Below are 26,500 nucleotides of genomic sequence, written 5' to 3' on the forward strand. Positions count from 1 at the left end.
TCCCTTTTACGTCATGAGCTAACACGGCACGCCATTTTGTGGAGTCAAATTCACAAAAATGGTCGACCAAGTTGGTTCGAAAATAAAAGGAAAATTTCGAGGCATAATTGTGTGGATCATTATATTCTACTTTAAAAACATCTTTCCAACCATATGCATTTCATCACAAACAGTTTTTAAAGACTTTTTATAGACCAACTTGCCATATCCAAGGCAGACCCTTAAAGCATTGACCCAATTCACCTGACGTCATCGTCAGAATAAATTTGGATGCCTAATTTTGGTGTTCAAAGTCACTGTGCGTTATTCAGTGAAGTGCGCATTTTAGGCAATGCTGCGTTTACACAAAAACCTATTGACCACCGAAAAGGTGAGCGTGGCACAGTCGCCGCGTGTGATATGCGTGCAAGGGGTCAATAGTAAATTGAAAAAGATTAAAAGTATTTTAATAGTTTAAAATTCTTGTTTTCAAAGTGTCCTTGCCTACATACCTTGACTGTTTTGTCATCTGAGGATGTCAAAAGGTACTGTCCATCGTTTGAAAATTCAACACTTCGAACAGTCGCTGTGTGTGCCTTGAAAACGGTAGACTCCCCTTTACTGTATAAGATGGAGACAATAGTTTAGAAAGAAAATAACAACATGCTATGTCTATCCTCATTTGAGGACAAGGATAGAAGTCAGACTTATTAACTGTCGGAAGTGTCGTGGCCGAGCGATTAAGAGCACCGAATTCAAACGTTGGTGTTTCTGATCAGCAGAGTGTGGGTTCGAGTCCCCAGCTGTGACACTTGTGCAAGACTCTTAACCATTGCTTTGTCCTTCGGATGGGACATAAAGCCGTTGGTCCCATTGCATGTAAAAGAACCCAATGCACTTATCGAAAAGAGAAGGAGTTCGCCCCGGTGTTCCTGGCTGTAGACCAATGAGCAGGATTTCTTTATTTGTGGAAAAAATACTGTCTGATTTTCTTCACCAGGCCGTCATAAAAAGTCTGAACTCAGCCAAAAGTCTGAACGATATCATCCCTGTTATATACTCAGAGTACCTTGTTTGGTAGATAAGTGTGCTATAGAAGACGTCGATATTATTATTATAACTCATAATTTACAGAGGAGAGTCAATGTTGACAAAAAGGTCTGAAGAAGCTCTGATCCAATTGTTAAGAAATGTGTTGAAAGGATGGCATTGGCACCTTTCGGCAACCCCATGAGTAACAGATTTCAACAAGCTTCTAGGAACAGTATTCTCAGCGCTAAAGATTAAAAAGAGCAGAATTATATCTTAATATCTGAAGAAAATGGCAGCTATTTTTCGCAACAGGCAGACATAACAAAGTCTGACTTCAGATAAAAGTGAGAGGAATATAGCGCTTCTGCGTCCCATACACGACAAGGCTGAAGGCCGAGTTGAATCTGAGACGAAGACGCACTACATTTTCTGTGTTCTCGAGAGCGGGTGTGATAACAAATTGTTCCTCAAGCAAACTTGAAAAGCTGCATGCTTTAAATTTAACTTAAAAAAACGCAAAACAAAGATATAGAAGAGTTTGCGGTAACACCATGTAATAATCTCTAAATGAGTTGGGGTGGTTCTGAAAAGAACCGTTGGTTTAACTCGACGTTTCGATCAGTATGCTCTGACAAGGAGTTTGAACAGTGCAATATGCAGGGTGTGATATGGCCATGCAATATAGGTTTACATCACACGTCTTGTTGCTATGGGTCAACCAATCAGAATCAAGAATTCAAGTTTGCTTGAAAATCAGCATATAAATCATCTCAATGAATAAACCTCCAGCCGTCGATTTCACAAAACTCTTCCTAACTTAAGACTAATCTTAGGACTTACGACGAGTCCCAACCCTGCACTGTAGCATGCAGACCTTAAGATTAATCGTAAGTTACTCATCCTAACTCGAGATAAGACGAGTCCTAACTCTTTGTGAAATAGACCCCTGTTTGTTTTTGTTGAATACTCACACACTAGGAATCCATAATCTGACTGATTTGTCCCTTGAGGCTGAGGCTACCAAATGGCCAGAGGGAGAGAAGCTCACTGACAGAACAGCATCCTAACAATGGGGAAACAAGTACAGGCGCAATGTGCCAAATTAACGGGAAAGCTCATTGCTGTAATGCAATTCAGAGCAGGTTACTTTTGTTGCACTGCAGGCAAAGCCTAACAGACAACTCAAGTGAGCACTTCCACCACATGTAGTAACTTCATATAATAGATGTTAAATTTGCATCGAGGATACAGAATATTAATTTTGGTTTTTACCCATACTGCCATACACCGATCGTGTGTTAGCACTGTATACCGACAAGTAACTTCATGTTAAAAACAGTGCAGATTTCAAACTGATGTAGTGCACAATGCCGTGCAACTTTCAAAATCTAATACGCCAGGATTCATCAATTTCTGGCATTTTAAAACAACATGATATTCAGGAAAAACTTTAAAAAAAAATTATCACAGTGTTTAACACAGGTTCAACAAGAGATTCTGTCCCCCCACCCTCCCCCCTTTGGCGAACTGTGTACAAATTTTCTTCTGATAGTGCCCTCTTTGAATCATCCTCCTCCAGCCCCAAAGAGGACAGAATATCCGGGGGCCACATTTCCCTATGACACCGATACTCCACAAGTCCGTCATGCAGTGTGCTTACTTTGTAGTGTGCAATGAGTGACAAAATGAAAATACACATGTAGCAAGCAATGCACAACATTTCTACGGATACACAGTGCGCAAGCTGGGTTCATAGAATTATGAGCTTTGCTTAGAGTACACATGTATGTATATGGTAATTTTTACACATTGCGCACTGTGCATTGCCCACTGTGCATTGCGCACTGCGCATTACAAACACACGGGTTTTTGGCCATACAAAGCTTGTTCTAACATACCTTGTGCCCGACGAATCTGTAGGCCCTCATCTGCGGCTTGAAGTTCCAGACCATCAGGCAAGAATCCATAGACCCGGAGGCTGAAATAGGTTTGAAGAATATCAAGTTCTAGCCATTATGGTAAGCAGTTGGTGATGAAAATAAGGCAAATTCATTGTGAACACACACACAGGCTCCCAAACCTTGTTGATAATATGAAATATTTATACATAACTTTTATACTTTACTGGTAAACAGTTTTATGAAATTGGCTCCAGGTAAAACACCATGTGTCGGACAGTAGGTCCCATCGCTTGCTTTATTTGGCAGCAATTCCTGATTTACTAATTAGATATGCTGAATTGAGTAAAATACAGTTCTAAATTGGTGCTGCACTGTCATACTACATGGCCAGATTTTTTGCACAAAAGATGCTGTTTTAAAACATACAAAATCTTTTGAATATTTCACTGACAAGCACAGAACACATACTTTGTAAAGTGTCAAATTGTTTGCACATGGCTGCAAGATAATGTCGGGATCCAAACAATAATGGAAGACTTTTAGGTCGATAGCAGGCATCGCACTCACCTGTCACTTTCCATTGTTCTCGGCGCTGAAAACAATGGAAAATGACCGGTATGTGAGATGCCGATATCATCATCTAAAAAAGTCTCCATTAAACTTTAGTTTTTAATTATAAACCACAACTTATCATTGGGAGAGTTTTTCATGCAATGCCTTAATTGAAAACTTACCTCAAATCTTTATTTTTCAAATCTATCAAGATAGACCTAACTGTATTAGGTATAGGCATTATAAGTATTTGCCCAGAAAAAGGGGCAGTTCTCCACAAATTAAAAAATGTGTACTAAGATACATAAAGACAAAAAAGGCATTGGCTTTTGTTGTAACTACATTATAAAAACCAATAAATTGCACAGAGGCTTTTTCCAAACCTCGCTTGCGCTTTGTGTCCGACTGTGTCCGTTCTGTTTGATATCGGAAACACCGTGCAATATACACTGCTCAACAACTTATGAAGGAGCCCAAAGTGAAGCTAGAGCCTAAGCTGGAAAAAGTTTGGAAAAAAAGTCCCTGGACTTACCCAACTGCTTCATGTTTGGATTGAAGTCCACACAAGTGACAGTGTCTTTATGACCCTTAAAATGCCTCTCCAACGATGGATCCTCCTGTATTGAAATTAAGTAAGAGAAATCATTATTAGCTTTTTAAAATAGATTAAAAAAGATCTTGAATGTATTAACTATTTCCTAATCAAGGATGCAGATAGAAAGAGTCAACCTGAGTCAAGCCATAACAGGTTGTTTGTTTTTGGTTATCTTCAATCAGACTTTTCTTACAGTTTGTCAAGTCGCCAATTCAAATAAACAGCCCTTTAATTAATCTAATTTTCTATGTTAGTTTTAACCATCTCTTGCAAACTAGTTATTATCTTGCCCAAGCTGTGGGCAGAGCCATTGATTTATTCGCACCCTCGCTCCGCCCATAGCAAGGCCGACTGGCTGATGGCGTTTTTATATGACTGTCATGATTGAGATAATTCCAAAATGGCCGCACTCCATCAGTACACAGCAAGGAAGTTGTTGGTAGGAAGTTGACAAATTTGAATTGAAACATCTTTTTGAAATGTTCTTTATTTAAACATCCAGAACAACCAGTGCAAGCTAAGTAAGAGGTGAGAGTGAACACATTTAAATGGTTTAAACTGCCAACTCACCAAAAGGAATGCACCTTAATTTTTTTATCGATAAGCTGACAAAAATGGATCCTGACATGTTGTCAAGAATTCATTTCAGACTTGGCCACAAAAGTGATGCTACACGTATGATTCTCATAACCAAAAGGCTTGTTTACCACAGCTAAACCATCGTTCAATCAGCTCAAGCCACTTTACAGAAGACTTGTCCGAACAGATGACTCGTTGTCTCGTGTTGACTTGTTCAACCCTCAGCTCAGCTGGGCCCAATTCCATGGCTCTCCTAACTACTGAATTCTGCACTACGCTCAACATTTCTGCATTTAGCGTAGAATGCCTAGTATTAGTAACGTGGAGTAAACACACGCTCAAGCCAGAACTCCGCGCTAACCGGCAAATAGTCAAATATGCTTGACGTAGTCATAAGTGCAGAATTCCCTGCTTCCACAAGAGCCATGAAATTGGGCCCCGGTTTGACCTTCCAATGTGTAAAGCCCAGTTCAAACTTTAAGCGGAAGCAAAAGTCCATAGCACTTTTTAGCAGTAATCATGGATGTGGAACAGTATCGTAGCGTCATACGTTATCAACCCTCATATGTTTTCGGTCCCCAACTTTGATTCCCGTTTACCGCAAGATTGTGCAAGCTGCACCGGTGACAGAAGCTTTGCAGTTTACTCACGGTCTGTATTGTTATCAGGCTTAATCATGCTGAGAATAAAGTTTCCTGTCTTTGGTTATGCTCAAACATTTATAAAATGATTGATTTTTGGTACTAATCACTAGTGCATTATTATGCCAACATTCAAATGAGTCAAAGAAACATCATCCAGCCTTGAAAGTTCAAAACAAAATTACTATCTGCTAGATTGAGTTTCATTCTGCTTTAGTCACTTGATGGATCACGTGAGGTGGTTACTATTTGGGATTCTATGGTGTGCCAATATGGGGAAAATATTAAAATATTTTAAGTGAAAATGACAAAAAATTTTTAAAAAAATTTACTGCATACTGTAATAAATTCCGATAAGTGTAATAAATATTAAGTCTACATTAAAGAGAAAATATCATAGATTTGTTTCTTATCTCCTGAAACCAAACATTACTGGTCTGAAATGGGGGAAAACGGATTGTTATGATGTGTGTGTGTTTCAGGGGGGTGGGGTGTTTTACTTTCATGCCTTATGATATCTCTGGATTCTAATATAGTAGCCAAAATGCCTTAGGACAAAAATGTAATTAAATTTGTTAAGTAGTAATTGAATAATATTTTTGATTTATTTTGCACGCCATACTAGCTTCAATAAAATACCAACCAATGAAAGGTGTGAAAACATATGACGTTGCTCCAATGTCGTGCATGCATAAGCACTGTTAATGGTGGACTGTCTCGCGCAACGTAAAACCAAAAATTAAAAAATTTCAACACACCATGAAGAAAGTGTTATTGTTAAAAAATTGGATAGATGATTTGAATTTTTTTTTTTAGTTTTTGATTGTGAACAATTTTCCTGTTATCCTACTAACAACACATGACACCAGGATACAGACTATACTACATACAGACGCGGTAGGGCAGAAAGGAAAGCCTGTCAAGTACAGATTGTCCCCAGGAAAGCTCTTATATGGACAATGATGGGCAGAAGGGGTGCTACTTCTAGAAACTATAAGGCTCCCCCGTGAGGGAGCCTTATACTTTATAGTTTCTAGAAGTAAAGCGGTGCAAGATCTGGAATTGAATATAATTTTTTTTTAAGGCATTAAGAAGGCTCAATCTCGAAATTGGGCGCTAAATCTGCTGATCCATGACTTGAACTTTGCTCAATCTTGTGATAAGGCAATGAGATTGAGCAAAATTCGGGAGAATGCGCAGAACATAACAATTCAATTCAACTGGTTCACTCACTTTTTCCCAAGTCCCAACCAAGAGAAGTTGAGGAATTGAGCTACCATACTTGAGTTATTTGAAATAATGTACGTTAAACATATACTTACCAATACGCTTGCCATGGTGACTGATAAAGACAGTTTTGAAAAATCAAAGCAAACAAACAAGCGGACAAAATTTGTTGCTGTTGTTAACTTTTCGTCGTGCGGTGATGTTTGCGAGCGAGCTGCCACTTTCAAATTGCCGTGCGCCCTCTTTTTAGTCGTACATGCTCAACAAGGACACAATAAAAAGAAGTACTTGGTGTTTACCTTCCCACCTTCCCCGCACCTACCTTTGTTTATTTTCTTTACTTTTTGTTTAAGTTAATGACATGTAACAACAAAAGTTTATTTAAAAAAAATTGTCAGAGAAGTTTTTTTTTAGCGAGAGAGGTTCTTGACCCCATTTAACTTTAACTTCAACTACACGTCTGAAAACACAATAAGTTGATCAAAATCAAAATGTCTGCGCCCATGAGATGTTGTTTCGACATGTGGTGTGGGGCTTGTTCTGAGATTTGTAATTAAAATATAATTGTAATGCAAAGGCAAGTGTATCTAATCACTTAACCATAATGACGCTGTTTCAGAGAACTGTTAGTAAAGGCAGCGCCGAATACTTCTACTTGAAAGTGGCAATGTGAGTAATTAAATGAAACTTTAAGATATTTTATAAATTAAACAAGTTTATTTAATTTTAAAAAGTCAAGCATGTCATTGTCATTTGTCAACAAGTAATTTAAAACTAGTTAGTTTTTGTTTGTTTACTTCTTTACGTAGTCTGTTAGTTTAGTTAGTAAGCTAAAAGTTAGTTTTTCTTATGTCAGTTTTAGTAACTTCATTTTTCAATTTGAAGTTTAACTTTTAGCGTCATTTATCATACTTATACTATCTAACTGCATCAACAATCAAGCACCCTTGGCCTTACGTCCTCACTTAAGGATTCTGCCGAGTATCAACGGAAATGTAAACGTAAACTAAATAGGCACAACTTTTAAAGGATGATTGTAACTTTGTTCTGATTTGAGGACCAGAAAGGGCTCTGGTCACCGCAACAAATAACTAGCACTTTAGATGCTTTTGTTTTGATTTATGTTGGTTACATTTATTAAATAACTGAACTGAACTGAACTGTATCAAAGTTACAAGCTGTACTTGATCAGTGTACTTCTAGAAACTATAAGGCTCCCCCGTGAGCTCACGGGGGAGCCTTATAGTTTCTAGAAGTAGCCCTAGTGGTAAGAGTAAGACGCCGGGTTTCTGTGACTGACACAGAGACTGGAAAGTGCTACTAACCACTAACTAAGACTAACTAGAGGGCTATATATTCAATGTATAGACCAATCCGACGAAACAAAATTGGAAGCGCCCTCTATTGAAAATTACCAACTGCTGTGTCTTTTTGTGCACAATCTTGGCATTGAAGACATCACAGCAAATGGTGCGCGGTGCTCAACACTTGCGCGCCTGGTGTGCATCAGATTGGTCTATTGGCCCAAGATGAAAGAATAGGGCAAGTTATGCATGATACATGATACAAAAATAAAGCATCTGATGGTGAAGTTTAATAATAATAATAATAATAATAATAATAATAATAAGACTTGTTATGCGCACGTATCCACCCTGCTGGGTGTTCAAGGTGCAGAACTTCCTATCAAACTCGGTTGACAAGCAAGTTAAGAAAGATGCAAGTTCAGTGCTGAGATCTTTTTGTTAAAGTATACTTTTTTTCTCTTTCAAAAATAACAGAGAATTTGTTGACTCAGGAATCAGCACAGACAGTTTGACGTTCAAGTTAGTCGTGACAAAGGCTCTGAAAGAGTTATTTGGTGATGCTGGTGCTGCCATTCCTGTGGATGTTCTTGGTTTCTGGGACCAGACAATGGAGGCCATATTACGGGTACCAGGAAGGTAAACAGGGTGTTCCCTTAACTTTTTTTAAACATTAGCCAGTGGGACCAGTGATCTTGTTGTTTCTAAAAGTAGTCTGTAAACTTTTTCACTCGTCCATGTTTCATATAAAAGTGGAACTTTGCAAAATTATGCGGATTGAAAGGCAAAACTATTAAGAAAAACAATTAAATACTCTGGATGGTAATTGTCAAAAACCAGTCTTCTCACTTGATGTATCTCAACATATATGCACAAAATAACAATCCTATGAAAATCAAAACTGGATTGGTCATCAAAGTTGCGAGAATAATAATGAAAGAAAAAACACCCTTGTCACACGAATTTGTGCACTTCAGATGCTTGATTTTAGGACCTCAAATCTAATTCTGAGGTCTTGAAATCAAATTCAAATATTTGTGTGGGTCATAAACAAAGTATGAACTTGCCTATAAGTGGCTCATATGTACTCTTTTGCATTTTAAAATGATCTACCACAACCCTAGAGCAACCAACCATATACAATGTTTGGTTTTGTTGTTTTTGATTCTTGTAGATCCGTTGTGAAACTATGGAGTGCCTTGACTCTTCTTAGTGAGTGTGGTGGAGAGGAATGTGCCATCAGAGTTAAGCAGGTATGTAATATGCATGATATTTGTCCTACTTAAATCTAAATTCCAATTTTTGGCCCCTAGAAATGTCTGCAACACTGATATTGAAATAGCCTGAGAAGTCTGTAAAAGCCTCGTAGGTCAGAGTTTGTACTCAATCAACAATATTGTCCTACTTTACTCCAAGAGCCAAATGTCATGCCTGTATGTAAGATTGAAGAACCAAAACAGAACCACATATCAATTTGGTCAGGTTTCTTTTTGAGGTTGTCCAAAGTTATTACCACTTTAAAATTTCTAGTAATAATCGACAAGAAAAACTGACTGGGTAAATTTTAAAATAATTTTGTGTGGAACAAAGGAAAACTAACTAGAGTGCAAACTCTAGATTAGCAAAAATGAAAAAATTAATCTAATTTTAACCCAAAAGAAGCCAGACTAGACTAGCCCTCCCAATCTTAGGGCTTTTTCTAAACATCAAATTCAGTTAAGTTTTTGGGCTCTGTTTGATGTAGCCTTTAGTCAAGGCACACGCGGCACCCCCAGATGTCAAGCCCGCCCCCCAGATATCACGCACGAAAAAAGACCATGCAGCACGAGCGCCTTTAGCAACTCGTTTTGGTGCCTTTTGTTTTTGCCACAGATTTCGGTGGGAGAAATGTAATGCATAACGCATGAGCGTTATGAGTTGTTGGCCAATAAGAAGACACAATTGCCATAAATCACAAGCTGCATGCAAGCCCCATTACACACACACATAATCGTCACGTAAAAAGTCACGTGCTGAGGGCAGCACACAGAAGGTGCATATATGAATAACTGATTAGATAACCTCGTTGCTAAAGGCGCTTCGCGGCTTCGCCGCTCGCGCTGGTCTTTTTTCGTGCGTGACATCTGAGGGTGACGCCGCAGCTTCCGCCTTAATGAAAGGCTATGTTTGATGTTGAAAAACAACTGTGCAAAGTAGACACTGCTCCAGATTCGATGACGGAGCCAGAGCCCAAGCTGAGGTTTGGAGAAAGTTTGGTAACAATGGTTTGAACAGGAGGCATCAGATGTCTACAGTACAACCGCTGGGGAAACATTGACAACTTAAATAAGGTCTCATTAGATCATTAGTAAACCTCATCAGTTTATTTATTTTAAAAAAATAAAGTACAAGAATCATAAAATCCAAGAGAAAGTTTTCAACAATCTTGGTTAACAAAAGCTGACATGTAATGTTATAAAAATTGAGTTGTTTCACATTTTCACTGAAGTTCAGTAATTATGAAACACGTATGTTTTAAAGGAACACGTTGCCTTGGATCTGTCGAGTTGGTCTTTGAAAAGTGTGTGTAACCGTTTGTTATAAAATGCATATGGGTAGAAAGATGTTGTCAAAGTAAAATACCATGATCCACACAAACAGGCCTCGAAATTGGACGGTTTTCCTCCTAACCTCGTCGACTAACATGGTCGGCCATTTATGGGAGTAAAACTTTTGACTCCAATAAATGGCGGACCGGGTTAGTTCGCAAAGTAAAAGGAAAACCACGAAATTTCAAGGTAAATTCGTGTGGATCATTGTACTCTACTTTTAAAACGGTTACAAAAGCTTTTTATAGACCAACTCATCCGATCCAAGGCAACGTGTTCCCTTAAAAAGGGTCTGTATACATTTGGTTATGACTCTGAACATTAATGGTAATAACAACTTTATGAAGTACAACGGCTTTGGATAGCATTTTGAGAAACTGTTCACTTTGAAGTACTGCGATTATGAAAAAATATATATCACTTCTTATCCCCCCAATTTGAATCCGAGATCCGTCAATGACAGTAACTTTCTGAAATTGTGTCATCAAATTGCAGATGATTCTTCCTGCATGGACATAACCGCTCCAGATTCTCGGCAATATCTCAAAAAAAGTCTACTGCATTTTGAAATGAACTACAAACGTATTTAGATTGAAACAAACAGTATGGGTTTCAATTACCAAACATATACAATCCCTTTAAAAATGTTCACCTTTTAAGTTGCATATAAAATGACAGAGAACTAGATGTGTGAGGTAGTTCCACAAACAAATTTAATTATTGTATGAAACAAAAATGATTGACATTCACAGGTATCACCACATCTGATGTCATTAGCTGTGAATAGCAGACAGTTTTATCAGAATCTACCAAGCTGATACCCTGAACAGGTAAAATGCGTAAACCCTTCGTATAATAAAAATAGTTCTTCTATGGCGCATTTCACATTAAAGGTATCAATGCGCTTTACATTAGTGCCCTGGTCATTAGACCAATAAAATTCCTCAGCTTTCTCAGCTCCCTGGGGAGTAAACAGGCCTGGGCAACCACAGCGCTCCAAAGGCTTTGGCAAACACAATACCGACCACTACCCTCGAAGGTACACATTTATACCCAGGGGTGAAGAGAAGCAATACTAGTAAAGCATCTTGCTCAAGGACACAAGTGCCATGACCGGGATTCAAACCCACACTCTGATGACTTAACCACCAGAACTTGAATTTGATGCTCTAAACCACTCAGCCATTACACCCTACATCATGTTATTGATGAGTACGTCATTTATTATTTTACAAGACTCAAAATTTAACTGGACCACCGACCCCCCCAGGCCAATGATTTTAGTGTCGTGCCAATTAACTCACAACAGGACAAGTTCTGCGGTCTTGTGCTTTTCAATTCAACATTATTTGTTTTGATCAAAAGTTGAGCTTGAGTCTGATAAACGTCTTTCAATTAGTATGTTGAGTGCCAAAAAGTACTCTCTCATAACACAAAGGAGATAAATATTCACAAAGTCCTTGTTCAAATCAAAACAGTTCATACTTAATGTGTTCTGATTTTGAATCTGGTCTTTTCGGCTCTATTTCCCTTTAAAAGGTAAACTTATTGACCTTTTAAACAAACAAATAATGTAAGAATAGACAAGTTTGCCAGAAATATACAATGCTAACAACTTTACAATAACATGTTCAGCTATTAGTCCAAGGAAAATGTACTCCCATCCAAATACTGATAACAGTCCATGGTGTTTCACTTGACCGTGATGTCTGTGGCTTTCACAGCTACATGTAGCGACTTTTTTTCAGACTGTACTCTTTTCAAATTCTTGTTTTCAAATTGATAATGAGTTTCTCTGATCTAGCACATTAAAAAGACATAAAATTTACTGCTTTGATTTTACATTTAACTTAATGTCTTTTGAACAAAAATAATGCTGTATTGGCAATTATATATAATATTAAATAACAACACAGCAACCTCTGGAACAGATAAAATAAACATATTTTAAAATCAATACTGAAAATTGTTGTTTTACAACGTCAAGTCTTACATCACACACCAAAAATCAACATGCCTATACGGTTACCAATAGATAAGAACAAAATGACTGCTTTATGAGATACCACTTATGTCTCCATACTGTTTTAGTAAAGAAAGTGACGGTAATAACATTGGAAAATGGACTGCAGTTGCCCTTCAAAGGCCTTTTCAAACACAATTTCAACCTCTTTCCTTACAGATTCCCAATGTATGCTCTTGGTGAAGCACATCTTGCTCAAGGACACATTTTTCATGACCGTGATTCAAACCAGTACCCAGATGACTTGACCACCAGAACTTGTGACCGGTGCACCAGACCACTTGGCCATGACACTCGATGTAAAAAAAAAAAAAATGTCTTCCAGACCTCCAGCCCTCAGTATCCTTCATTTCGGCAAAGAGGATATAGAAGGATTTGTGAGGGAAATAGGTAAAGCTTACACTTGATCCTATCCTTGGTGGCGCCGCTGTATGTTTTATAACAGGCAGTATAAAAATATAAAATAGTATTAAAAAAACACTTAGAACACCTGAAATCAAGGATGATGAGACTGTAATTTAAATAAGACACTTTACAATAAACCAACAGGCATAGTAAAGGCACTGGACACTATTGGTAATTGCTCAAAATTATTGTCAGCATAAAACCTTACTTGGTAAAGAGCAACAGAGAGCTGTTGATAGTATAAAACATTGTGAGTAATGGTTCCCCCTGAAGAAACGTAGTTTTTGAGAAAAATGTTTTAACTGAGGTTAAGAGCACACAACTTGTGCGACACAATGTTTTTCTTCCATTATTCTCTTGCAACTTCGACAACCAATTGAGTTCAAATTTTCACAGGTTTGTTATTTTATGCATATGTTGAGATACACCAAGTGAAAAGACTGGTCTTCGACAATTACCAATCAAAGGTGTCCAGTGCCTTTAAAACCCACTTATGAAATTGTCAAACTATTAATTTGTTTGTAGTAAACTTACAATTGATGAAGTTTTGAACTTCTTTGGTCATTACTCATTCGTATACTGTACATAAATATGTTTATTAAAAAATATAGATTTTACAGCAGGCAGTATTTCAGAATGTGATATTTCTTATGTCAAGGACTGCAGATCTGTGTGGTCTTCAAAAAGTTTTACATTTTTTGTTTTAAATTAGTTCACCAACATTGGAACATTTGTATAAAAACCAACAACAAAACAGATATTCAAATATGTGTTGCTGTGATTTGTTTAACTTTTTTTCCAAAATGACAGTCCACTTAATCTGAGAGTAAACCTACAAGTTGAATGTTAACTGTTTGCTACAAATTTTTAAGTAAACCTTTTTGATATAAATGTTTCTGTAAACAAACAGCTCAACTTAACTTGGGCCATAAAGATGTAAACTTACTGACCTTAAAAAAATTCAAGAGCTGCCAGGAATTTTTATTATGGAATAATGAGATAAATGCACCTTTTGAAAGTTTTACAACATGTGTTAAAAATATAAGATGTAAACCAAATTATGACATACATATGCTTTACACCATGGAAAAATACAACGTGTTTCACATAACCTTAAAATAAACAAAAACAACTTAAAATTGTACTCTTTTTTAAGCATATTATTGCCAATCAAAAATAAATATTTATGCACAAATTTTTTTATACAAAAAGTTAAATTGATGGAAATCAGGTGCTGGATATAATGAATATACCCTTTGCATAACACGACACGCTACAGGAACGATGAGCATACGCGCTTATTATTACACACAAAGAACAGCCATCGTCCAATCATTCGCTCCTTTGACACCAGTGAGGGCGCTTTTTGAGAGTGTGATGTCACATGCAAGAGGTCTATTGCATTTTAAGCCATGCATTAGGGTTTTCCTTGTATGAGTTTCTTGTCCAATACAACATAAATCTTTAGCAAAGTACATGTACAGCAAGAAATCTTACTCAGAACTCCCTTTAAGTTTATGCAGCCATACATATTGTTTTGGCAGCATGGAAAACATTTTACAATTCAATAATCTATCAAATCTGTTTCAAAGACTAGTTCTAATCATAATATGTTAATTTTTACAAGGGATTGGTTTTGGTCATAATGCAGGAATCTGCACTTTAAGTTGCATATAAAATCATATGTGCATTATTACAAAGGAAGAGTACATGTACATAGTATGAAGATAATCTGGGCAGTAGAATCTGTTTTTAAGCATTGCTTTCAAAGTTTAAATCTGAGAGCAAAATATGGTCCACATTATAAAACAAACACTGTGTGGACTTACACATGTCCTCACAGTGTTAATCACATAACGAAGGAATGTCCACATAGTGTATGCAACACAAAGCTCTGTGGTGAAGTCAAAGTGCTCCGATTGGCATAGTTTGTTAAGTACGTGATTAAGGACGATTTTTGTTGCCATTGTGGGAATACATGAGAAAGCCCAATGTGAGAGTTTGGAACAAAAGGTGGCAGTAGACTTACATGGGGCCATTTTCATAGAGCTGCTTACCAGGAAATATTACTTGACATTTACCTGCCACAAATGATACATATTACATGGTTGGTGACTTTATTCTGGTAAGCATATTGTGTTGTGCTTAGCTACTATTTGTGCTTAAGCATGCTTTATGCAAGCTTAACTTTACTAGTAGTGCTCAATAGTGTGGCAGAGTGAAGATTTGTTTGTACTAAACTGAAGTGGTTATAAATGCATTTGCCTCAAAATAGCACTTTATAGTGAAGTATTTGCAGATCATGCGTAGGCAGTTAATTTTGCTCATTTTACAGTCCCTGTCTGATTCAAAGTAGGGATGAGCAAAGCAAAGGAAGATTCAAAGCACTGTCCAAGTAGAGCCTTTTGGCCAAGACAAAAGGGTGGAAAGAGATCAAAAGTAGTTGGAAGAGACACAAACACTTACATGTCCTGGTTTGCTTGCTGACTGTTTCCTTAAACAGCTTACTCTTATTCAGAATCTTTATGGACATGTACAGGATGGTTACACTTTACGCAGCCTTTCTTTATTGGATTAAGCTTTGAAACCGGCCCCTTTGCATTACAGTTGTGACATGGATACTTCTTGAGTTCACAAACATTGTAAGCTTGAACACCATGCTCAATATTGAATCCGATGTAGAACTCCACCTCTGTGTTCAGGTAGTGCTTCCCAAACAGTCCACACTCTTTTGGCACAAACGCTGCACTGAGCGAACTCCCAGAGTGTCTGCCTTCACTTGGACTCGCGGAGTGCCTGACTTCAGTGCTATCTGTTGTAATGCAGATCCTGCCCAAGAGGGGCATCTTACTTTCTGTGATAACCCCTGTGAATACTTGTAGCTTGGCATGAGCTCTCTCATCTTGCCAAAAGCGTTTCTCTGAATTCCACACACCCAGAGAACTTCTGTGGACTAAACAATCAATACTACATCCATCTACCTTCAACCCAAGCCACTCCCAAGTAAAGGTTCTGTAAGATTCATTCAATTTTGACCTCACTTTCCTCAGTTTGTTAAGGATGCTGTTTGCCTCGGTGAAGTACTTCTTACTGTGTGTGAAAAGGGCAAGCGTAACGTTGAGAATAAAGCTGTAGTATAATGCTGTGGGGGATGGGCGGATAGATAAACTGCAGCAGTTTGTTACGTGATGAAGAACCTTTCCTGCAAGTGGGTATACAGTAGACCGTTTGATGTTACGTATCACAAGCATCCAGTCACGCAGGTCAGCACTTATATCGAGACGGATGTTTTTCTTGTACGCATCCCCGAACATTCGTTCATACAGCTCAGTTATGCTATCCACATCTTCTTTTGAAGTAATGTTATTAATAGCCTCGGCTGACCCACGAGCCAGTGGCTTATCTTTTTGGTGTTTCAGTTTATAAACGGCTATTTTACTTCTGATGCTGTCTACACTGTCGGTTCCCTGCCAGTAATTCAAAGCTGTCTCTGCATCATCAAATATTGCGTGAAACCAGTTCCTACAATAATTAAAATCGTCAGTGACTGGCTTGTCATCTGGGTCTGATGTTATCAGATCCTGGTACTCTCCTAGAAGACTATGTGCTTTGTTAAAGCACTTCTCCAAAAGGTTGATCATGTTTTCCGGTTTTCCTTGTGATTCAAGAAATCCATAGTACCCATCTGGTTTGAAGCGTGTCTGTATGAAATCGGCAACATGCAGGTACACCTTGATTTCTCCCAAAAAGCCATAACTTATATCCATGCCTTTTTTCCGGTACTGTCTACAGCTGGTGAAGTTGTTAATTGCAGAACATGCTTTCTTACACAATTCCTGAATGAGGCCTTCTTTGTAAGGATTGCACTTGTACTGTTTGCCACTGCCATGTTTTCCACCACCAATGAGTTGTTTTATTTCTTCATGGTAGAGAATGCCAAAGTTATGATATATTGTGCACAGATTGGCGTCTTGGGAAAATTCACTTTCATTTACTTGGTCACCTCTATTCTGAGAGTACTTTTCCTCTTTGGTCTTGATTTCTCTCAGCCTGAGATCTTTTGCTGTAGTCAGATGCTTTTCTGCGTGAGAAAAGTTTTGTATCCAGATATGTAATCTTCCCAAGTGAGAAAAGAAAGTGGGATTTGTAGGGAAACACTTCACAAGGTGCTCCATTATGTCCAGTTGGTCAGAGGAGGGGAGATCAAAAAGTAGTCTGGAGAGACTTTCTCGTTTATGGGCAGCCTGTCCAACTTCTTTGTAATCACGATGGATGAACATAACCTGCAAGATGCCCATTATGGACAAGTGTAGATGGGTCGTGCTGGCATATGTCAAAAATTTCATTGCAAAGTCCTTAAGGTTCCTTAGGGCACGACTGCTTAGCCTACGTGTACCATCTTTGTCATTAGCAGGGGTAAAACCAGGGGTCAGAATCTGCTCAAGAATTTCCTGGGCTACAGCATAATGGGTAATTCTCCATGTGCAGCTTTGTTTGTCCTCAATGACAAACTGCTTTCCACTGTGCGTCAAGTCTTCATCGGCTTTGACTATTTCAGTTCTGTTTTTGCCAAACAGGTCTGAAAAGAACTGGCACGGGACTTTCTGATGCCCATAAAAGTATGCTAAAGCCAAGTAGCCAACTGCTTTCTGCCAATTACTTAGATGGCCGTCTCTTGGCAACTCAAGGAATCCGGCAACATATGATCGGAGTCCAGTGTACCCTTCATGATAGACAGTGAGACCAAATTCATATACAAAGTGTCTCTTTCCATCTTTGACATCCTGGGCCATTCTTCTCAACTCTGACTGTGTTCCCCCAGAGCACAACTGCGAAGAGAAAACAGCCCGGAAGCGTTCTGCCTCTACACTGTCAACCTCACCTTTGAGCCAAAACCTTTCGCCTTGCTGTGTTTTGTTCCCTATCTCCATTGTGTATCGATGGACACTCAGAATGATGATAGGGATTTTCTTGCTGCTTCTCTGAAACAACTCTTTGACGAGTCTAGACTCTTGTCCATCAACGAGGAGAATAACTGGTAGATTAGTACTTTCAAACAAGAACTCTAGTCGAGGACAAAGTTCAGATGGGTCAATGGCATCTGCAAAGGCATATGCACAAGGATACCGTGTATGGAATTCCCACAGCATCTGTCGACTTAACGTTGTTCCTCCTGCGCCAGGTTCATGGTAAACTTTTACACAAGCTGAAACATCTTTTGTGAGTTGTTTTGTTAGGTAGTCTTTGAGCTTGGTGGACAGCGTCCGATTTGCATCACAAGTACCAAGATGTTTATCTTCCCAGCTTAATGTTCCCCCTTTCATAAAGCTCTCTCCATGTTTGATGCCGTCTTGTGTGATGGTAAGATCGTCATAAGACTTGCAGAGTACTTCAAGGTGTTGCTGGAGCCACTGTGCTTTATACTTGTCAACACTTGTATTTTGAGTACTACCCGGTAGCTGGAGACCGAGGACTTGCTGTTTCTTACCATATCTAGGGTCCTCATGCAGCCCACAGCACAATCTGTCCAGGGGCAACTCAATAACCCTTGGAATATCCAAGTTGTTACAGATGTCAAAAATCAAACCACGGTTTTCTTTATCCTCTGGATATTGTGGCATACATATCAGGTATTGGATACCATCGTTGTCAATGTTGAGTAAAGTACGGTGTAGATGCTTAATGCACTCCTTGTTTCCGTACCAAAGGACAACCACCGTCAGTGGCTTCTTCTCACAACCCTTGTTAAGAAGCTGAAAATAACCATCCAGCCCCTTTTTCACCCGTGTATTCCATGTTCGAGCATTTCCTTCAACAAGACTGTCCTCTCTCTTTCTCAGGCCTCTGACAAATAGCCACAAAGAACAGGCTTCAGACATAGCATGTGGTGGAGGATCGCTCCAGGTCTTAAGAGATAACCTTACTTGGTCCTCAGACTCACAGACGGCAAGCAAGCCACTTTCTCGGCTGTCAGGATCAAAATCCCAGACTTGGTCCCATGGGAAATCAGCTAAATCTGCCAAATGAGGTGTTTCATCTGAGCAACGGCTTACTATTAATAAGTAGCTGCGTCTTTCATAGTTCTCCACATCCAACTGCTTCATAAAATCTTCAAAGTCTTCACTTCTTTCACTCATGCTACAATAAGGTGCACCAGCAGTATTAACAGGTGAGCTCAAGAACCATCTATAGATAGAGGATTGATCATATCGAGTGGCACATTGTGTTGTATTCCCCTTTCTGAATAGGATGTCATTTTGAGACCATTTATCCCCCGTCAAACAATTCTCTTTAGCATAGCACACTTTATCAGAGCCCCCACCATCTGCTACAGATATTACTCCAAACACCTTATCTGAACTTTCAACCTCGGAATAGACAAAAGATGGCTTGACAGAGAAACTGGATTCCTTAAACTTATCTTGAAAATTGCCATCAAATAAGGGTTGTGTTATACCAACTAACCTATGTGGGGGAGATAGTTGAGCTTCTACGCCTACAACAATATGTGCAGGACCCTTTCGTGGTGTATTCCATAAGGCCACAACATCCTTGGTAAATAAATTTGAACCAGCTTCTTTAGAATACATGTACTCTTCCTCTGTCCTAAATATAATCGTACTTCCCTCACACTTTACGATTAGATCTTTCAACTGAGCTTCTTCTATCTCCTGATTGAAAGCATTCGATCCTGGAAGTTCACCGTCACTCGACCTGGGATGATCTCCGTGTTTTTTCGCTCTCGGGCTCTGGGCTAGAACCCATTGGCTTGTAGGTGTGTACATTGACCGCTCAGATGCAGTCTCATACCTGTCCCAATTCTCCAACTCGGATTCACTCTCAGAAAACTGTGGATTCAGAGCCGGATGTACTGCTTGCACATCTTCACCTCCTTCACACGTGTCAGCTTCCACCTCTTGAACGCATTTCTTGTGACTTGGGTCTTCTATTAATTTCAACGATCTACTTTTATTCCTTACAAATGACTCGACTCTTCCGACACCAATGTCCTTAAATGATAAACCCATTTTACCATACTTGCCACTGTAGCGTTCTGTCAACTCTGTCAGCTCCATCTTAAATTTGAGATTTGCAGAGCTTGGATTAATAATGGAAACCAACAAGGCATCTGCAACACTAACTTTATCAACCGTGTGGACACCTGCAAAAAGGGACAAAGGTTAACTGTAACTTCATTTTGTGAGCCTTCAATTTAGTTTTTTTTTATTTGTTATCTTTGTTATTTGCATTTCATAGTTCATACATTGTTTGCCGAATACCATTTCATTGGGATAGCTTGTTTAGAAAATTTCAACAAAGCATTTGCAAACAGTCGTATTTCCATGGCTCAAATTTGTACCAAATAAAAAATGTTACCAAATCATATATGTTCACATCGCTGTTTTTAAAAGGGAAAGTATACAATTGGTTATTACTCTTGACATTTATGGCAATTAAAACGCTTTTTGAGAAACATTTCACTTCAAAGTAATGTGGTTATGTAAAAAGATATCAGTTGCCCCTTGTTCAACCTCACTTTGAATAAAACAGTTTTCTCTCTTGGACTTAAAAATGACGAAACAAAGAGAATCTTACCCTCTCGTTTTACTTGAAGCAATGGTTCCGGACTCCCTTCCAGTTCAATATTAAGAACTCCCTGAGCGTTAACCTCATACTCTAGCTTTGGAGGTACTTTAGGCTTTGCTCCAGCTGAAAATGAGAACAATGAGCATTTCATGATAGATTTTGTGAAATAATATCTCAGAACAAACATGTATTCACTTGTATATAATTGACGTCATTTCAACCACTTTTACATATATCTGCTTATTTCCATTTTTTCAAATAATCTTTATATTTTTAAATAATTGTATACCGCTATTTCTAGCCTTAACTGTTAACGTTTTTATATGGAGCTGGCCAACTGATATAATTGCCTATTGAGGATGATTAAAGTTTTTTTAATTGAATTGAATTGAATCGAGTTGAACAATGTTGACATAGCTATACAAAACCTTAACATAGAGCTTGTTAAAATACGTAACTGGCTTCTAGCAAATATAACTGTCAATCTATGATCTTAAAACAAACTGTATAATTTGTTGTGCCAGGCAAAGGAAATATGTGCGCCATGTACCCCTCTGTTTAAATCACATTGCTCTCAACCAACAAAGAGTTGAAGATAAATATTGATGAGAACTTGTCTTGGAAAAAACACATCTATTGACCCCTTGCACGCCTGTCACAGGCGGCGACTGTGCCACACTCACCATTTTGGTGGTCAATAGGTTTAACGCTGCATCGCCTAAAATGCTTACTTCACTGAATAACGCACAGTTACATTGCCCACCAGTATGGCGGTTCCAAGATTATTCCGATGATGACGTCAGGTGAATTGGGTCAATATATGTTTTAAGCACCAAAATCTCAAAAAATGTTGGTATTATTAACAGATTGAAATATTTTCTACCACAATTTCTTTTGTTAAGATTATACAATGCATTTATTCTTTCATATAATTTAAATTATACAATACTATCCTGGGGTCACAATGAGACGCTATGTACAAACCTTTACTATTGCAAAAGAAAGCATTTGAATTATCACAAAAGCCAACAATCTTTCTCATATTTGGCAAACTTAAGGTGCTCGAATTTATAAAGTCTGAACTTGGGTAAATTCATGTTCAAGAACAATAATATACAGCCTTTTATCCATCAGCCGCTCTTTAATGAAATGTTTACTTTAGCTTCATCGATACATTCTTACGGCAATCGTAAAGCATTGACGGGGGATTTGTACATGTATGTCAACTACTAGAATAGAACTTCCATTCATAAAAACTGTGATTGTGCAACGAGCAACAGAATATTGGAATAGTCTACTCATAAACCTAAAGCAATGTTGTTCTTTTTAATCGGTTATGTTTGTTTGGTCTCAGCTGTATGTACGTCAGTACGAAATAAATATTTCCTGTCAGAATATCTCTTACTCTTGCTGGGGACCTACTGTTCCATGTCCATTCCAACCCACAAAGCAACTAACATGGTAAATTGTTGTGCTCAAAGAAACAAGCATCAAGAATTGCCAACAGACATTTTATAACCAACAGGAGTGCGTTTGACAACCCCAACCAAGAAACATGTTTGAACTTCGGTCATTGGTTGAGCATTTCCCATGTTCAATTGAACTGCGGTGACGAGGCTGTTCCGACCAAACAGTAACAGACTTGTTGGATCCAATAGGCTTAGTTTTATCTAAAAACTCTCACAAAATTTCACTTGAAGCATAACAATTAAATAATGTGATACAATATTACAAACTGATAAGAGCAACTATAAATATAAATACTAATAGTAAACTTGCGGGTACAACCATGGGTAAAATCTCTTTTGAAGGAGTGGTGGCTCTGAAAAGAGCCGGTTTGGTCTTGACGTTTCAAACAGTATACTCGGTATACTGCACATCTTCTCCTGAAGACGAGCAGAGTATACTGTTCGAAACGTCGAGACAAAACCGGCTCTTTTTAGAGCCACCACTCCTTCAATAGAGATTTTACCCATATGGTTGTACCCGCAAGTTTACTATTAATATTTATATTTATAGTTGCTCTTATTCTCCACACCATGCAAAACTTCAAACACCATTTACAAACTGATAAAATGAGGGCTGCACATCTTAAGAACATAAATTTTCAAAAGAATCGGCATGAACTGTTTCTGTTTTACCGACCCATTTTACTCTCAGAAATTGTTTCAGTCAGTGAACTTGTTCCAGCCATCTTCGCCAAAACACACCCATAACTTGATTATTATGCCCTACACTGCGATACTGTGACATTGCACCAGATAATATTGGAATTTTTTTTCTTTTCCTTTTTACAGTGTACTATGAACAAAACAATAAACCTGCTTTTATTTGTCTGTAATGTATATTCCTGCGGACAGTAGTAGACGCTCGGCTACCCAAGGATCTGCAACAATATTCTTAATCTCGCAAATATTACATTCACTACAGACCAACTCGGTTAAACTATTTCCCATCACCACTATGTTTATAATAACAACAGTGGAAACAGTACAGCACAGTTACTATAATTGGAATCGTATTAAAACACAATACACTTTTCAATTTACAACAAGTGAACAGATACAACGTCACTAGATGGGACAGCACCAACATTTATTATCCAAAAAATTCAATCGTCAGCAGACAAGGCGCACCGCAAGATAAGACGCAACAACGTTTTTGGGGTAAAAAAGTCAGATAAGACGCGTCTTATCCGCAGGAAAATTCGGTACTTACTGTCTTTCTGTTTTGGTTTCTTCTTTGTAGCTCCACCAGTATTCACACTCTCCACCTCTTGATCACTGTCCTCCCAGCAGTGATGTTTCTTAAGGATTGCCTCCAGAGCTTCGTATTTAGCCTCATCATCTCCAGGCATGATGCCCTTCCACTTCACCAGTGCCTGATACTTCTGCTCTCTGCTGTCATTCTGATTATCCTTCTCAATCTCACCAATGAGAACCTCTACGTTCTTAATAAAGGGGCTGACAAGATCCCGGAAGATCGGTTTCCAATCCTTGACATGAACACCTCCTGCTAATTTCTGAAGAAACTGTGTGTTCAATGTTTTTGTCTGCGGCCCCACTAAATGTAAAATACAAAAAATAGTATATTTAAAACCCCTTAGGCCTTATAGAGGTCAATATCTACAAATATTCATTCTTTGCACAGATTCGCCATAATCGTAAAGAGCCTTGACAGATGCTATACAATACAAATTTGTGTGTGTATGTGTTTGGATGAAAGTGTCTTGAACAATGCAGAGTTCTCAAATGTTTCTTTTTACTACTGTCCCCAATTCAAGGCAACGAGCTGTCTGTGCAAAGGGCAAAGATCATGGTTTTAGTGTGGACAGTTGATATAATTTCCCCTTGCCAACATCAACTGTCCACACTGAAACCATGAAATTGAGCAAACGATTAATCTTAAACCTCAAGTCTTATCATATTTTAAGTACCTGATTGGTAAACATCACTACTAGATCTTCCTCCATGGGTGGATCCATCATCCGAACTTGCACTGCTTTCTGGTGACAGTAAAGGTGCACCTGTGAAAAATATTGAGTTTCCCATTAAATCCTCTAACATGGCACCTCTTTGGTCCGATCACACAAGGCAAAATTTTGGTGAGACACTGCTCTAGAAATGCAAGGGTCATGGGTTCAAATCCCACCCAAGTAATATGCCTGTGATATTTGTTTACAGGACTCTGGAAAGTACCGAGTATATACAGTGCTAACACACATCGGTGTTTGGGTAAACACCAAAATTAATAAGGCCCAATTTGTTGGCTACCTTGAGTAACCCAAAGGTCAAGTTGGTGTAGTGGTTTCTTATCTCACCTTCCACCTCTTTGACCCCAGTTTGATTCCCACCAGGGCAGTACTGGATTGGGTTTTCAGTCCACATCTGATTGCATGGGTTTTCCCTGGATTTTTTTTTTTGGTCTCCCCCACATCTAAAAACTAAAGCATCCTTCCTTTTGTCTTCTATCAATGGGTTTCTTGGCTCGTACATTGTATAGTGTTTGTAAACAGTATACAACTTAGAGGATTTGGGTACTTTTTCTAACACAAAACACCATGTCCACAGATTTACATTAAACTTACACATAGTACAGTTTGAAGACAATGATGGTAGAAAGCTTCCCTGAAAATATTACTTGCTGGGGTGCTGTAGTTCTTGAGAAATGAGTAAAACCATGTCACAATAATAACGGGTAAAGACACTTTCTTGCTAAAATACTTTTCGTCTCACCGAGACAAAAATTATTTTTGTGACTTGTTTTACTCATTTCTAAAAAACTACAGCACCTCAACAAGTAATATCTTCAAACTATGTGAGAATGTAATCTGTGGATATCGTGCTTTGTGTCCTACAAAAAAGTACCCAACCCTTTAAAAGTTGTACTTTATTTTGCTTCACCACCAGAGTTTATAAACAAACAAATAATACATGAACATCTTTTATTTGTTACCTTTATGTGGAGCCTTTTGACTTCTTCGAACTGTTGTCCACTTTTCCTCCCTACTGTGATTACTCATTGCTCTCAGTTTTGATGTTGTTGTAGTTCCTTGTTTTTGTTTCACTTAAGGCATGCCTGTGCAAGAAAGTGTGATTATAGACATACAGTTATTTTAGACTTGATTGCAACAATTACTCAGACAAAATGGGGGGGGGGGGTACATCTTAATAAAAAAAAAGATGGGGGGGGGGGCAATCAAAGAAAAACAAAGTACTACAACATGACTGAGGCCATTATACGGCCACCAACAATCCAGGTTTGCCAGGACTGACAAAAGTGCCTCTATTCTACAGTCACCAAAAAGTCCAACTTGAATTGAAAGAATGAACAAAACAGGCAAGCAATCAAACACCCCAAAACACAAATTTATTAGAAACAAACAAACAAACACACAAACAAACAAACAAACAAACAAACAAACATGCAAACTAAACAAGACCCAAAAATTAGGAACTAAAAAAAAAAAAACAACAACAAGACAGAAAAACACTATTTTTTACAAAACTGACAGAAAGAAAAGGATCTAAGGAAAAGTTTCCGTGTGGCGCCACCACTTTTTCATTCGATATGAAATAATAACGTATCTAATTTACCTCAATGAGATATCCCTTTTTGTAAAAATGAGTGAAAAAGTGGTGGCGCCATACGGAAAGTTATCCAAAGAAAGTATAAAGCAGACCACTTGACAAGTTATAGACCGAGTTTGAAAAGAGAAAATACAGCTGTTCTTGGACTTGGTTGAATTTTTCTTTGGACTTAAAATAGAAGTAGATAGTCTATACTACTGTATACTGGCAGTTTACTCACTCAAGGAAAAGGTAGCCTATGTAGGTAGGCCTTGCTCTATGATTATAATATTGCCTTCCAATGTCTTTTCTCTGGCTCTGTGTTGTGTGTACTGCCACTGTCAAGCTGTGACTGTCGGGCGGACTGCTGGAGTTGACTGGATCGGAGTGGAAGCAACAGGGGTTACACAGTGCATGTCAACCAACCCGACGTATTCGTAGGCCCCTACTAAGCTTAGCCCCTACGGATAATTTTCCGCGCGTCGTCACCAATCTATATTCTGCTGATGCTGTAATAAAACGGTTGCGACAGGTTGGTACAGTGGGCGGAGAAGGGGAGTTCCCAGATTGCCAAACAGTTTTATATTTCAAGTCTAAGCTCGCGGTTATTCTTTTGCATCTGCCACGAAAAACGCCCCCACGCGTCCTATGATCGTAGGCTAAATGACGGAAGTTTATTTAGAGGGCGCTGTGCCTGCGGCCATCGAACGAACTACTAAAAGCCACGATCAACATTGGAACCAAATCTAAGTTTGCCCAATCTTTCAAGCAAGACGGATTGACGCCAATGTAAACTATCAATTTGAAGAGTTATCATAGGCTACCTGCAAAAAGCCCCCCCCCCCAGTTATTAAAAACAGTCGATTTCACAAACAAATTCTTCCTGAGAAATAAAATGTGGAAGCCAAAATGACAGTATTTTTATTTAATAGTGGCATAATACCAAATTCAGATTTCCCTAAGTAAATTGAATTCCCCTTAGTAAATTGAATTCCCCTTTACTTTCAAAACATTTTTT

General features: G+C 38.4%; 3 protein-coding genes across 4 annotated transcripts in view; 1 reads left to right on the forward strand and 2 right to left on the reverse strand.

Moving 5' to 3' along the window:
• Positions 1 to 6,724, reverse strand: part of LOC117307024 (POC1 centriolar protein homolog A-like) — a 31,306-nt gene extending 24,582 nt beyond the window's left edge. Inside the window, exons 1-5 of the mRNA XM_033791658.1 lie at positions 6,602 to 6,724; positions 3,997 to 4,081; positions 2,910 to 2,989; positions 1,983 to 2,074; positions 492 to 600 (exon numbers count right to left, since the gene is read on the reverse strand). Coding sequence (XP_033647549.1) covers positions 492 to 600; positions 1,983 to 2,074; positions 2,910 to 2,989; positions 3,997 to 4,081; positions 6,602 to 6,616 — 381 coding nt within the window. The 5' untranslated portion in view covers positions 6,617 to 6,724. The remainder of the gene's footprint in view (positions 1 to 491; positions 601 to 1,982; positions 2,075 to 2,909; positions 2,990 to 3,996; positions 4,082 to 6,601) is intronic.
• A 339-nt stretch (positions 6,725 to 7,063) lies between these two features.
• Positions 7,064 to 12,736, forward strand: LOC117307263 (ribonuclease P protein subunit p14-like). Of its 2 annotated transcripts, XM_033791968.1 has the most exons (5): positions 7,064 to 7,175; positions 8,288 to 8,449; positions 8,985 to 9,063; positions 11,151 to 11,228; positions 12,581 to 12,736. In XM_033791968.1, the coding sequence occupies exons 1-4, from the start codon at positions 7,111 to 7,113 to the stop codon at positions 11,214 to 11,216; spliced, it is 372 nt and encodes a 123-aa protein (XP_033647859.1). In that variant the 5' UTR covers positions 7,064 to 7,110; the 3' UTR covers positions 11,217 to 11,228; positions 12,581 to 12,736. The 2 variants fall into 2 exon arrangements, with proteins under 2 accessions (XP_033647859.1, XP_033647858.1); XM_033791967.1 differs by having other exon boundaries at positions 11,151 to 12,736.
• A 544-nt stretch (positions 12,737 to 13,280) lies between these two features.
• On the reverse strand, positions 13,281 to 25,914 carry LOC117306819. The gene is made up of 6 exons (XM_033791351.1): positions 25,724 to 25,914; positions 24,869 to 24,991; positions 23,850 to 23,939; positions 23,132 to 23,476; positions 20,423 to 20,536; positions 13,281 to 19,988 (listed from the first exon to the last, which is right to left on the reverse strand). The coding sequence occupies exons 2-6, from the start codon at positions 24,933 to 24,935 to the stop codon at positions 15,337 to 15,339; spliced, it is 5,268 nt and encodes a 1,755-aa protein (XP_033647242.1). The 5' UTR covers positions 24,936 to 24,991; positions 25,724 to 25,914; the 3' UTR covers positions 13,281 to 15,336.
• Positions 25,915 to 26,500: the final 586 nt, after the last annotated feature.

Source organism: Asterias rubens, chromosome 2 (assembly GCF_902459465.1).
Source record: "Asterias rubens chromosome 2, eAstRub1.3, whole genome shotgun sequence".
Classification (NCBI taxonomy): domain Eukaryota; kingdom Metazoa; phylum Echinodermata; class Asteroidea; order Forcipulatida; family Asteriidae; genus Asterias; species Asterias rubens.